The sequence below is a fragment of the Haliotis rufescens genome, unplaced genomic scaffold (genome assembly GCF_023055435.1).
Source record: "Haliotis rufescens isolate VD_foot unplaced genomic scaffold, xgHalRufe1.0.p SCAF_27, whole genome shotgun sequence".
NCBI lineage: Eukaryota > Metazoa > Mollusca > Gastropoda > Lepetellida > Haliotidae > Haliotis > Haliotis rufescens.
Genome location: NW_025963968.1, coordinates 2507737 through 2520006, shown reverse-complemented (window position 1 = coordinate 2520006; position 12270 = coordinate 2507737). Strand labels below are relative to the sequence as shown.

General features: G+C 39.9%; 1 protein-coding gene across 1 annotated transcript in view; it reads right to left on the bottom strand.

The window, feature by feature from the left end:
• The window catches only part of LOC124139398, a 39482-nt gene extending 30983 nt beyond the window's left edge, over window positions 1–8499 (bottom strand). Inside the window, exon 1 of the mRNA XM_046506433.2 lies at window positions 5754–8499. Within this exon, the coding sequence (XP_046362389.2) occupies window positions 5776–8031 (2256 nt within the window). The 5' untranslated portion in view covers window positions 8032–8499 and the 3' untranslated portion in view covers window positions 5754–5775. The remainder of the gene's footprint in view (window positions 1–5753) is intronic.
• Between the last annotated feature and the right edge of the window lie 3771 nt (window positions 8500–12270).

The following is a 12270-nucleotide window of genomic DNA, read 5'->3' as shown; positions in this document are numbered from 1 at the left end:
TAGATAACTGCAGTATAATAAAGAGAGTCTCTGGGCTCCTTTTTATCATGTTTATTATATTTTTATTGAGATAATTTAACAACTGTTTTTTCTGTAACATATGTTCATTTCAGAGACTAGATGTTAGTCTAAACCATTCATGTTAATATCCAGAAAATCCCATGGCAGGATCACAGCACGAGGTCAGAGAAATTATATCGATATACGGTCTCTGATGAGGTTAAACAGGGTGCAATGTAATTACAAATGGTTCATTGTTACTCCTTGCACTTGGAAACACAGACTTAATGACAAGACAGGCCTGTAAAACACAAAAACCAGGCCACTTTATTGTAAACAGACACCCAGTAGGTCTGTCGCAGGCAGTCATTTGGAAGCAGGTCAGTAGGGGTCATCTCAAAAAGGCCAGTCATCATGACAGGGTAAAAACACATTAACCATGTTAACCTGTAAAACTTTTGACAGTCGACATTCGCAGTTTAATTTGTTATTATGGTAATAAATGTAACAGTATCACAAAACAAAATGAAAAATGAATTCATTCACTATTTTGCAAAAATTAACATCAAAGTTTTGAGACCATTCCTACTAGAAACCTTTCCAAATAAACATGATAAGAAGCAAATAGATCTAACAGCTTGTGGACAATAAACATGTGGTGCTGTCTTTATCTGGCCCTGGCTATATGCTAGGTTGACACGCGATACCTAGACTCACCTATTATTTATGTTAATGACAGACACAGTCATAGAAACCGATCAAATTGGCCTTAAATGGTGTTTATAGGCTCTTTAAGAGACATTTTAGCATATGACATCTCACTGACATAGGAATGGTAACACTTGCTTGTGGATCCCATCTCATCGCGATCAATACCACCTACATGTTAAGGTATAGATCAGATATAGGAATTTTTAATCTAAGTTTGTTTGTATATTGTTTAACGCTGCACTCAGCAATATTCCAGCTATATGACGGCGGGCTGTAAATAATTGAGTTTGGACCAGTAAATCCACTGATTGACATCATAAGCATCGATCGATTACATGCATCAACCAAGTCAGTGAGCCTGACCACCCAATCCACCGGTAATAGATGTGTGTTACATTTTACCATAAAGGAGTGCCAATTATAACAATGTATCACTTAAACCTATACACACCTATCCTTGCCTATTGTCTTCTGATTGTGATTTCATTGTTCTGTGCGTACACAGATCTTTTCCCAAGCTCCATACAGCAATATCTCTTTGACAATCAACAGTGAAACAAAATGCGCTGCGATGGAGCATTTCCTGCACAAACATGTTCTCTTATCCTTTTCACAGTCTTAAGGGCACTTTTTAATTCTGCTGAAAACAAACTTGTGCTCACCACAAAAGAATACTGCATACTTTCAGATTGATGAGACCAGTTTGACAAAAGCTGCACTCACAGCAACTTATTCTGACAACTATTAGAAGAAAACCAAAACCTGAAACCTTCTTTTAAAAATATTCCCTCCTTCCCTGTTTACTGACCATGATATTTAAAAAAATGTCAGTACTACAAATAACCAAAAGTCTGCCCTCACGCAATCTCATTAAAATCAGATTTTAGTTCTCGCTGCCGCTAAACAAAGATCTGAGGACATCCCATTACGGGTCACGTCAGAGCGACCTTTCGCGAACTCTGACCGACCAATGGAATTACTGACAAGAAGTTGATATTAGCCAATCAGAATGCAGGTTTCTCGTGCTTTACGGCACTAATTTCAAATTGGCGACTACGCTTCGAAACATATTTTGACAAATTCTCGCTTAAAAATTTGAAACCTGAACAAAAGAATGGCTAATATATGGTCTAGATTGTATTGATTCAGTCGTTAAGCCCGTAACAATCGTTTGGAATACCCCGTTTTAAAGTTCTCGGGGCTGCATGATTAGAAATCACATTCCGACTGTCACTTTCATGATCTGGTAAGCGACGCTCTGATTGGTCGGATGAAAGGTCGTTCTGACATGAACCCTAATGGGATGTCCTCAGATCTTTGTTTAGCGGTAGCAAGAACTAAGATCTGATTTTAATGAGATTGGGTCTCACGAAATGAAGTCAAAATGTTAACAAAATTAAGATCAAGTCACATGACATCATGGTTGTACAGGCAAACAAATCAACATATATATCTTTTTACAAGACAGGGCTGGCCAATTAGATAACTAGATTCTATAACGAGTAGCGATACAGGTCATAATTTACCATTCCAATGAATACATTGTACAATCAATACCTATGCTATTTCTGTGACCAATGCTTTTGACTACCACAAACTTCTCATTGAGGCATATCAGAGGACATCACCTGAATCTGTGACGTCCGAATCGGGCAGTGAACATGAAACAAAATATCCTTGAGAATTAATCTGCAAATTACCGTGATTATTATTTGATCAATGAACTTGTCTCTATTCCAGGATGAATTATCTTCATCCTATCATGCTAACAGGCCTCAGTAAACAAAGAATATTATTTCTGTTGCAAAAAGCTCGACTGTTTCGACTGTATTTTTGTTTTCTTTTTTGCGTTTGTTAACAATGTTTTGGTTGATATTTATTCTGCTGAGTGTGTCAGACTCTTTTGGAAATACTTTTTCTTTTTCAAGTTGCACGACTGACCTGGCAATCAACATTCAGAATTTCAGAATTTGCGAAAAGCATTTTTTTAACGGTATCACTATTTGATTCATGAACACATGCTCATTATATAGTTGGAATCTTACAGTCAACTCTGCTATTGGCAGAGATTTCTTATGAATATGAAAAGGGGCACTTTAATTATTATTTTTTAAACTTCTAAAAAATTCAAAATGAGCACTTGACTGGTGATCCTGATTTAATAACATTGTTACCTGTCTACACCAAATCTAAACAACAAACACGTTCTCATTTCCAATAAAATGTCATACAACAGACTTCATAAAATTTCTAGGTGTTTAAATATATCAATCATAGCCAAAGACAACCAGTGCTGAACCTACACTTGCAATGGCCTATTTTCACAAAGTTGCACACAAACACACTCACACACCTATTTAAAACACCTACATATGTCTAACTGCGCTCCTGCAGATTAAGAGCTGTGGTAAGCACGGTTAAAAGCACTGACACTGCCAAGTATAAGCGATGTACGTTTGTGTCTTTGGGTGGTCATTATGCCAAGTATTAATTCAAGGCAGGCGTTAACATCAAGTTTTTTCAAGTGAGGCACTTTTTCAAGGATTTACGGTAGATACCAGTGACTCAAAGCTGTTAAAGTTCAGAAATACAGCACAGTAGTTGCAATAAGTGTTCTCTGTAAGTCTTACCCTACAGTAATAAACTCTAGTTTCTTTGAACACATTGCACAATCCTATGAAAGGCTTGTCACATGTACGAGGAGCGACCCTGTCCACCTCTCAACACAGCAGTTATTTGAAAGTCGATTCACCTTCTCATGCAGCCATAAATTATGTACATTGCAACACAACTGTTTTGATACCTCAGTGCTCTGTCAGCAGCACTTGCAATTGAATCGTACCCGAGTTTACTCGCCCAGTTCATGGTGCACAAGCCTAGGTCTTTGGTTTTTTATCAGTTGGTTTACAAAATTCTGGGCCTAAAATTCAATGTTGGGGATTAAATTAATTTTTTTTAAATTTCAACTTCCAGATTAGCGCTTCAAGCTTAACATGGCAAGTTAATGATAAGAAAATTGATTGTATTTTGTTAGAATAAAGATTTCCATACGTACTATTCACCATTTCGTACGAAGACAAAATCTTGTGTGTTTCTTTCATTTCACCTAATTGTGAAATAGAGGTTGCCAAATTGTTTTGTCAAAAGTCATAAAGCTTTTTTTCTAATCTCAGGACTATTTTCTTGGTCGGTCTCATAAACCAACTAGAAAATACATATGGCCTTACATTTCAAAATCGCCTGTGAGCGACCCATTATTCTTAGTGAAGTGGGATTTCTCAATTTGAAAATTATTTCATGCCAGCAAACATTTTTTGAGTGAACACATGCAGTATGGTAATTGACAAAAACTCCAGGGAACACCTAACCATGCTAACGCCAGTCTTTCATGAGTTCATAAGCAGTGATCATTATGGCTGTTAAAAAAATTGTGAGATTTGAGCACACACAAATCAGTTAATTAATCTAGTGTGTAAATATTTGAAAGTGGCAAAACAGGCTTATTAAGCATCAGATGTTTACTTTCACTGTCCACACATTCAGTGTTATAGGAAGTTACAAACAAATTTATGCTAACAATTACAATACGAAAACTCTGGCATTTTATTTTAGGAAGAGGATCATTGTTCTCAAATCATTATCCATATGGGTACTTCGACAAAAGACAAAATACTAAAAAAAAGTAAGTCTTTTACAGGCATTCAGAAGTTGAAGAACATGGAAACAAACTGTTATCCATAAAAGTTTCATGTCTTCATAAACATGATAAAGATTAGAACTTTGGTTTTGACCGGTTAATTTGCTGGTGACAAAAGACTTTTGATCGTGACATGATTTTATCAATTTCTAACATGTCTAAATCATGTAAATTCTTACAAAATTTGTAAAATATCTTTTGGACATGTTCGATAAGCATGATAACAGTCATCCAAGAAAATAAACCAATCTGAAACCCCGAATCAATGATTGATCACTTGGAAAATATTATCAATAACCAATGATCAATAATGAGTGAGTGACTTAAAATTTAACGTCACATCGGCAATATTTCAGCCATATAGGTAATGATCAATAATGAAGCCTGACAAATCACAGCACTACTCCTCCCTTCCAACCCCTCCCCCCCTCCCCGTCCACCTTAGACAAAGCTAGACATGCTAAATATAGAACTTATCACCTGAAATTGATACAATTTTTACAAGTATGAAACCGATATTTTTCCATTCATAGACATAAGTTGCTGAATAATTAACTTGCTGTAATGTATTGTGTTTCCATCTGGGCCTTTGACATACAGAGATATGACTGCTCAAACAAGATCTAAAAGGTCATAGGCACGATCGGAATGCTGATGACCAGTTTTATGCAGTGTCTAGCTTAGACTTCAAACACTCAAGCAGTAATTACCTGTAGATATGTATATTTGATAAGGTATTTAGAAACTTGTGTAATTAATGTGAACAAGAAAAATGACAAGATTTTCGAAATCTGTTTATGTGTCTAGTGTGGGTTCGAATCCAAAAAGGGACTCAACCCCAAAAAGTACTGGAATTTGAACTTTACCAAGAAAGTGTTATCCCCAAAAGAACATTTGTTACATTTGACCACTTTCTAAAAGGTATGGTGTATTCTGAGAATTGGTCATCAGCAACCCATGCTGTCATAAAAAGACTTATGGTATTGGGTGGTCCTTTTAGGTTGACACATGTCATCTTATCCCAGTTGAGTAGATGATGTTCATGTCAATCATTGGATTGTCTGGTCCAGGTCAACTCACTTATTTACAGATGGTTGTCGTATAACTGGAGGGGGCATTAAACAACAAACAAACAAACAACAACTTCTTTGAGAGGCATCTAGAAGTTGGAGTACTAAGTAAGGATAAGATAAGTCCTAATTGTAATAAAAAAGTCGGTCAATCAATATATCTTATCCTTACTAAACAACAAACTAACAACCAATTATGGGGACCTATCCCACCATAGAATCTCCATGAGGATGTGGACACTGCACAGTTGCAACTAATACAACACATAGCTTACCGTGGAGAGACTTGCAAGATGTTCATGTGCTCCCTGTTGAGGTGTCTGGCAAGTCAGATGATCCACCTGAATGTTGCCCCGAAACGGACTCCTGCACAGCCTTAGATTCCATCTTCTGCAACTCAGTCTTCATGTCATTGAGTTCAGCTGAACTGGACGACCCAAGCAGGGCTCTCTGACTCTCTGCAGTTCCCTGCCTCTTGTGGCCAGGCTTGGAAGACTTCTTGTTCCCTGATCTGGACTCCTGACCAGCCAGATCCTTTCCTGAAACGGACTCCCGCTCACTCCCAGTTTTTGCAGAATGTTGTGGAGATTTCACTCTTTTCTTCCGGATCTGTTTGAGGTCATTTCTAGCAACCCTTGTAGGGGAAGCTAAAGGCTCCAAGTGCAATGGTGGTTTCTTGGTGACATTAGAGGCTTGTGACGACCTGGTTGTATCTGAATTGTTCTGCTGAGGCACTTCTGAATGAGTAAATGTTGCACTAAGTGAGTTTCCAGTGGATTTCTGTTCAACAGTAGAATCCCGAACAGTAAACGTTGAGCTGACATCTTGAGCTGTATTTGACTTGTCAGAGTCTTTCTTATCACATGAATCATCTGAATTCCCCCCTGAAACTACATAAGTCTGTAGTTCTTGCCCATTGTCTGAAGTCATACTAACCAGATTGTCTTTGTTGAGCTTATTTCTCTTAGTCAAAGCCTCGTGACATCGGGATGTGCCACTTAGGTCAAGGCCAGAGTCTGTCCCATACGACAAAGCAGTCAGTTTGCCCTCAAAAGGTCGTACACTGGATATTCTGCTGCTGTTTCTCTTTTCGGTCTGTACATCGGGTTGGGATGACGACCTGCTGACCTTGTCAAGGTCATTGTGATCTAACTTTCGTGTTGAAATCGGCTGCGAAAGTGAATACTGATCGGTCACATCATCCTCACTGTTGGAGTCGTAGTCACTTGTGTCGGGCGGAATAAACTCCAATGCACTGACATCCAACTTCTTCCCCTTCAGAAATTTCAATTCTGATGAGGACCTGGTTGTTGATGGCATTTCGGCATAGAAAATATCCGAGTCAGCCATGTTGCCTTCATCAGTCTGTACATGAATGCCATTGGCTGTTGCAAACAATACTGGAACATTGAAAGTCAAAGCAGTTGGTGACTCAACCTTTTCTCTCTCTCTAGTTTTGATATTTGCAACATTCAGATTATTCTTCTTTAAATGAGGATTTGAAGAAGTTTCTGAATCAGTCACTGAGTTGCTACGGCGACATAAAATCATATCTTTCCAACTTCTCCAAAGCTCTCTCTTCCATGTAAATGTCAAAATTGGTAAAATTCCAGAAAATGCAAACCTGACCCAAACAAATGTAACGTCGACCACCCAAGGGTAATCTATCTCCCCGATGTTGGGATTGTCCTGGAACTCCTGGCTGTACTGATACTGCTTGATGTACGCTGTCACAATATAGGGAACTTCAAACACAAACCAAATGATCAAAAGCACACCCGTATATTTGGCCATGGCTATCTCTCTCCATATCTGAGGCTTCCCTTCACTCTTCTCTGTATAAGTGTGTTCAGCAAGTTTTGAACGAACAACAAATCGGTCCTTATATGCAGCTTTGAATATAAGTGCAAATAAAACAGCCATTGCAATAACTGGAATAACGAAGCAAATAATTGATGTAAGACAGATGAATGATAATGATGAGGAATTGGAAATTGAACAAAGATGGAGTTGGTTCCTGAAAGTGGACGGAACGGCGCCAGCCAATAATGGCAGACTAAATCCAAAAGAATGAAGCCATGTGTAGGCTATTGCAATGTACGTGCGAGAGGGACTGAGTATATTTCCGTGTCTGGACGGTACTATTTTGACAGCAATAAATCGGTCAATTGTCAATGCTGTTAAAGTTAATACTGTTTCCACTATAACAATATTCATGAAGAAAGTATTAAAGCGACACATGAGGTCTCCATACACCCAATCGGTGGCTATCAAGGAGCCAAATACAAGCGGCATATTTAACACAGAATCCACTATGTTCACAACTGTTAGATTTAGGATGATGAGATTCGAAATAGTTCCTCTGTATTTCTTGTTCTGAACAATTACAATAATCAGACATATATTTCCCATGAGAGTGACTAATATGAAAAATGCCAAAAACACAATCCTTGGTGTGCGACTGTTGTCGTCAATTTTAGCCATAATACTCAAGTTGAGATTTTCAACCAGTGATGAATTCCTTGACATGTTCACTGAATCCACTTGTTCCATTATTGCCCGTGATCCGAATTAGAGGAACCAGAATACGATTTCACAACGCCCTCTTGTTGACATGACCAAAGCACTTTTAGTATTGTGAAATATTCCATGTCAAAGACCAATCTTGGTTAATGAACACTTTCCATTCAAGTTTGATTCAAGTCATCATCGGTGGTTGTTCTTGGATTTGTTGAGAAACTACGAGCTAATAAAAACAGGTTGAGATTTAGCCGGGACACCATTTTGTCGCTAATCACATCGATAATCCAGCACAAGCACCTATTCATAGTGTTCGTGCGTGGATCTTGCACCTGTCGAGAATCACCCCCATTCTCTCTCATTCCAACACTTTACGCGCATCTGATCCAATCTTCACAGGCGAAAACATGGACGGATGGAAATTGGCTTATAAACATGCCGATACCTGCTCAACTACATCTTTGCCTTGTAAACGTCATATTGTATTTACCTGTCGAGCTCAACGGGATTATTAATCAATCATCCAATCAAGACACCGTATATAGGTCACATGTCAGGAAAGGCAGGTAACTCTCGCATACTCGTGTTATTCGGGGTGCTCGGTGTATAGTAAATGTTTATTCAATGGCGGTGCGTGATATATAGACCACGGTTTTTGTAGACTGGCACGACTCCACTTAACTGTACAAATAGCTACAGCTAAATCAGATCTGGATTGGTGCACATTGTCAACTTTGTTACTTTTGAACGAAATAATATTAGCGTGCACTAATCAGTAATTATTTTTGGTAAATGATGTTTATTTTGTTGAAGGAAAAAGATGGATTGAGGACACATTTTCAATTCCAAACAAATGTTCAACTTTCATCGAGTATGGTGTTTCTGATTGGAATAAGCATGTAAATACAATGTTTGTCCATGTAAGATTGCTAAAGTTCATTGTTTTCTTATGGACATATTTTAGATCACGTGGTCGTAAATTCCAGTAAAACAAAAATAGTGAAACATTATAATATCCAACTCAGCATTCATTTTAAGTGCGCGGCGTGAAATACCTAAGGAGTTTTTTGGCCATGCACGGTATGTTGATGAGGTAGTTGTACGCATGTATTGAGACCCCCGTGAAGATCCGGATTAGAGTTGGTCTGCTGCAACCCATGCTTGTAAGAGGCGACTGATGCGATCGGGTGGTCAGACTCGCCGTTATATAGCATGAATATTGCTGAGAGCGGCGTTAACCAACAAACAAACATTTCATGATTAAGAAATGGTGCTTGTCGCCACACATAAAATACACATACAATTCATGACATGCACTTTACAGCTAAGCCTTCTTGTCACGAACAGCTTTTATTGTGTGAATGGTATTAAATATATTTTTTACCGCTTTCAAGAGAAAGTAATGTTGAACACGAGAAGCACATATCACTCAGGTTTTTGTATTGAAATGTGGTGTATTGCTATTCTTTTATTGCTTTCATTTTAAATGGGTAGACTGCCTTCATTACAAACTCAGTTTGTCACAGTTTCACACTCGGTATAGATAACAAAATCGAGAATTGGCAGACATTTGGCACCAGATAATAGTCTTTTAGTTGTAGAACGGCATGGGCAGAAGGTATGGGCAGCATGGTGGGAATTCTGGGTAATAATGCAGGTCACCAACGGCTGATATGGGTGGGATGGTCAGGCTTGGTTTGGTGCATGTCCTCTAATCCCAATTGGTGGATCGAGGTTAAAACAGTCAATCACTGGATTGTCTGGTCCAGACTCGAATATAGCTGGACTAACTCTGAGTTTGCATGGTTTAAACAACAAACAAACACCACGTACAATGAGTCGGCCTTTCACAGGAGAAAGGAAAGCCGGGTCGAGGACGTGTTCCCTTTTTTGGCGCAACACAGGAATACGGGTCTGGTGCTGACAGACCAAGGATCATAAACAATGCGAATATGGCTTCGAACCCACGAGCAACGTATCCTGGTATCTCAAATTCGCGCAACTCTCAATAGTGAGTTATGACACATAAACCGCGGGGCACCCATGGATGATATTGTTGCCTTCCATCTTGTTTGGGCTATTGTTCTTGTCACGTGACGAACATGGCTATATCTTTGACTTTGACGTTTTAATGAAGCATTCGGCGTCTCCATTACGCTAAATGTGGATCAGGACAACACTAGAGCCACAACTGCAATACTGACAATGTGAGGACCAATTGGCCGGTTAATAGTTCGGTGCCATGCTCAACCTAACCAGACAATTTAATCAAAATGACTTCTTCAGTGCCCACGAAAATAAGTGAGTGAGTATGGGTTTTCGCCGCTTTTAGCAATATTCCAGCAATATCACGACGGGGGACACCAGAAATGGGCTTCACACAGTGAACCCATGTGGGGAATCGATCCCGGGCCTTCGGCGTGACGAGCGAACGCTTTAACCACTAGGCTACCCCACCACCCCTCACGAAAATAAAGTAGAACGAGATGAAGCACGCAAACTACACTTGCAATGTATTTGATTCCTTAAACTCAACTGCGTTCAACTGAAATTAAAATATTGCTAACTGTAAAATGTGCTTTCAGCTCAGTTTAATGGCTGTAGCTGATGGGACCACTCACTTCAGGTGTGCATGCAGTAAGGAGTAGCTACTGTGTCCACATCGTACGATCCAATATGGGGTGATGCTCCAACGCTTTAGCCACTGCGTTGCCGGGGGCGGTCGGGTAGCCTAGTGGTTAAAGCGTTCGCTCGTCACGCCGAAGACCTGGGTTCGATTCCCGACATGGGTACAATGTGTGAAGCCCATTTCTTGTGTCCCCCGCCGTGATATTGCTGGAATATTGCTAAAAGCGGCGTAAAACCATACTCACTCACTCACTCACTGCGTTGCCCAATCACCCCTGTTTCAGCAACATGCAACAATGACATGGAGGGGAACACCCAACGCGGGCTTCACGCGGCATAACCACGTGGGGAATAGAACCTGGGTCTTCTTTGTCGCGAGCAAAGCCTTACATCACTACGCTATACCCACCACCGCATTATATAGACAACCGACAAATTACTAAGCACCTCTTACAAAATATTTTCATAAAATGGCAATTTAATAAAGTCGTATCAGGTATTTATCTCAAGCGACCCGTGATTGCCGTAAAAGGTGTCTGTGCTTGTCGTCAGAGGCTACTAATGGGATCGGGGGGTCAGATTCGCTTACATGGTTGATGCATGTCATCGTTTCCCAATTGCGTGCATCGATGCTCATGATGTCAATCACTGGATTGTCTGGTCCAGACTTGATTATGTACAGACAGCCGTCAGTTAGCTGGAATATTGCTGCGTGCGGCGTTAAACAACAAACATGGAAGGTCGGAATACATGAGAATAAAGAAGTGGTGTATATTACCCTTTTCTCAGGTGTATATATATATTACCAGCGAAGATCCGGGGTAGAATAGATCTTCAGCAACCCATGCTTGCCGTAAAAGGCGACTGTGCTTGTCGTAAGAGGCGGCTAACGGGATCGGGTGGTCAGGCTCGCTGACTTGGTTGATGCATGTCATCGTATCCCAGTTGCGAGGATCGATGCTCATGATGTCAATCACTGGGTTGTCTGGTCCAGCTTCAATTATTTACAGACCGCCGTCATATAGCTGAGTGCGGCGTTAAACAACAAACAAACACACCCCTGTGTATAAAATGATTTTGCACAGGTTTATCAATATACATGTACTCACAAGCAAAAATACAATGAAAGTTGAACATATACTGCTAAAATAAAGTTGAGGACCGACCGATTTTTTCATATTGCTAACGTTAATCTATCATGGCATGAGCTATTAACTATAGTAACATGAAAGAATCGGGTGATCCTTAACCTTTTTTTAGTAGCATATATATGACACATGTTTGTTACTCTTCATGGTTACTTCTCAATTTGAGATAGGGGCAGAGGTTTAGCCTTGTGGTTAAGGCGTTCGCTCGTCACGCCGAAGACCCAGGTTCGATTCCCCACATGGGTACAATGTGTGAAGACCATTTCTGGTGTCCACCGCCGTGATATTGCTGGAATATTGCTAGAAGCGGCGTAAAACCAGACTCACCCACTCAATCAATTTGAGAAAGCGGTCATGTACTTGAATATTGCTGAGTCCCGTGATGGGACCGAGGGTGACATCTTCACGCCCCGCTGCATTGATACACTGGTCGTCTATAATACACTAACAAACAGAGATTTAGACCAACAAACAACCAGGAACAACTCAGATTAGG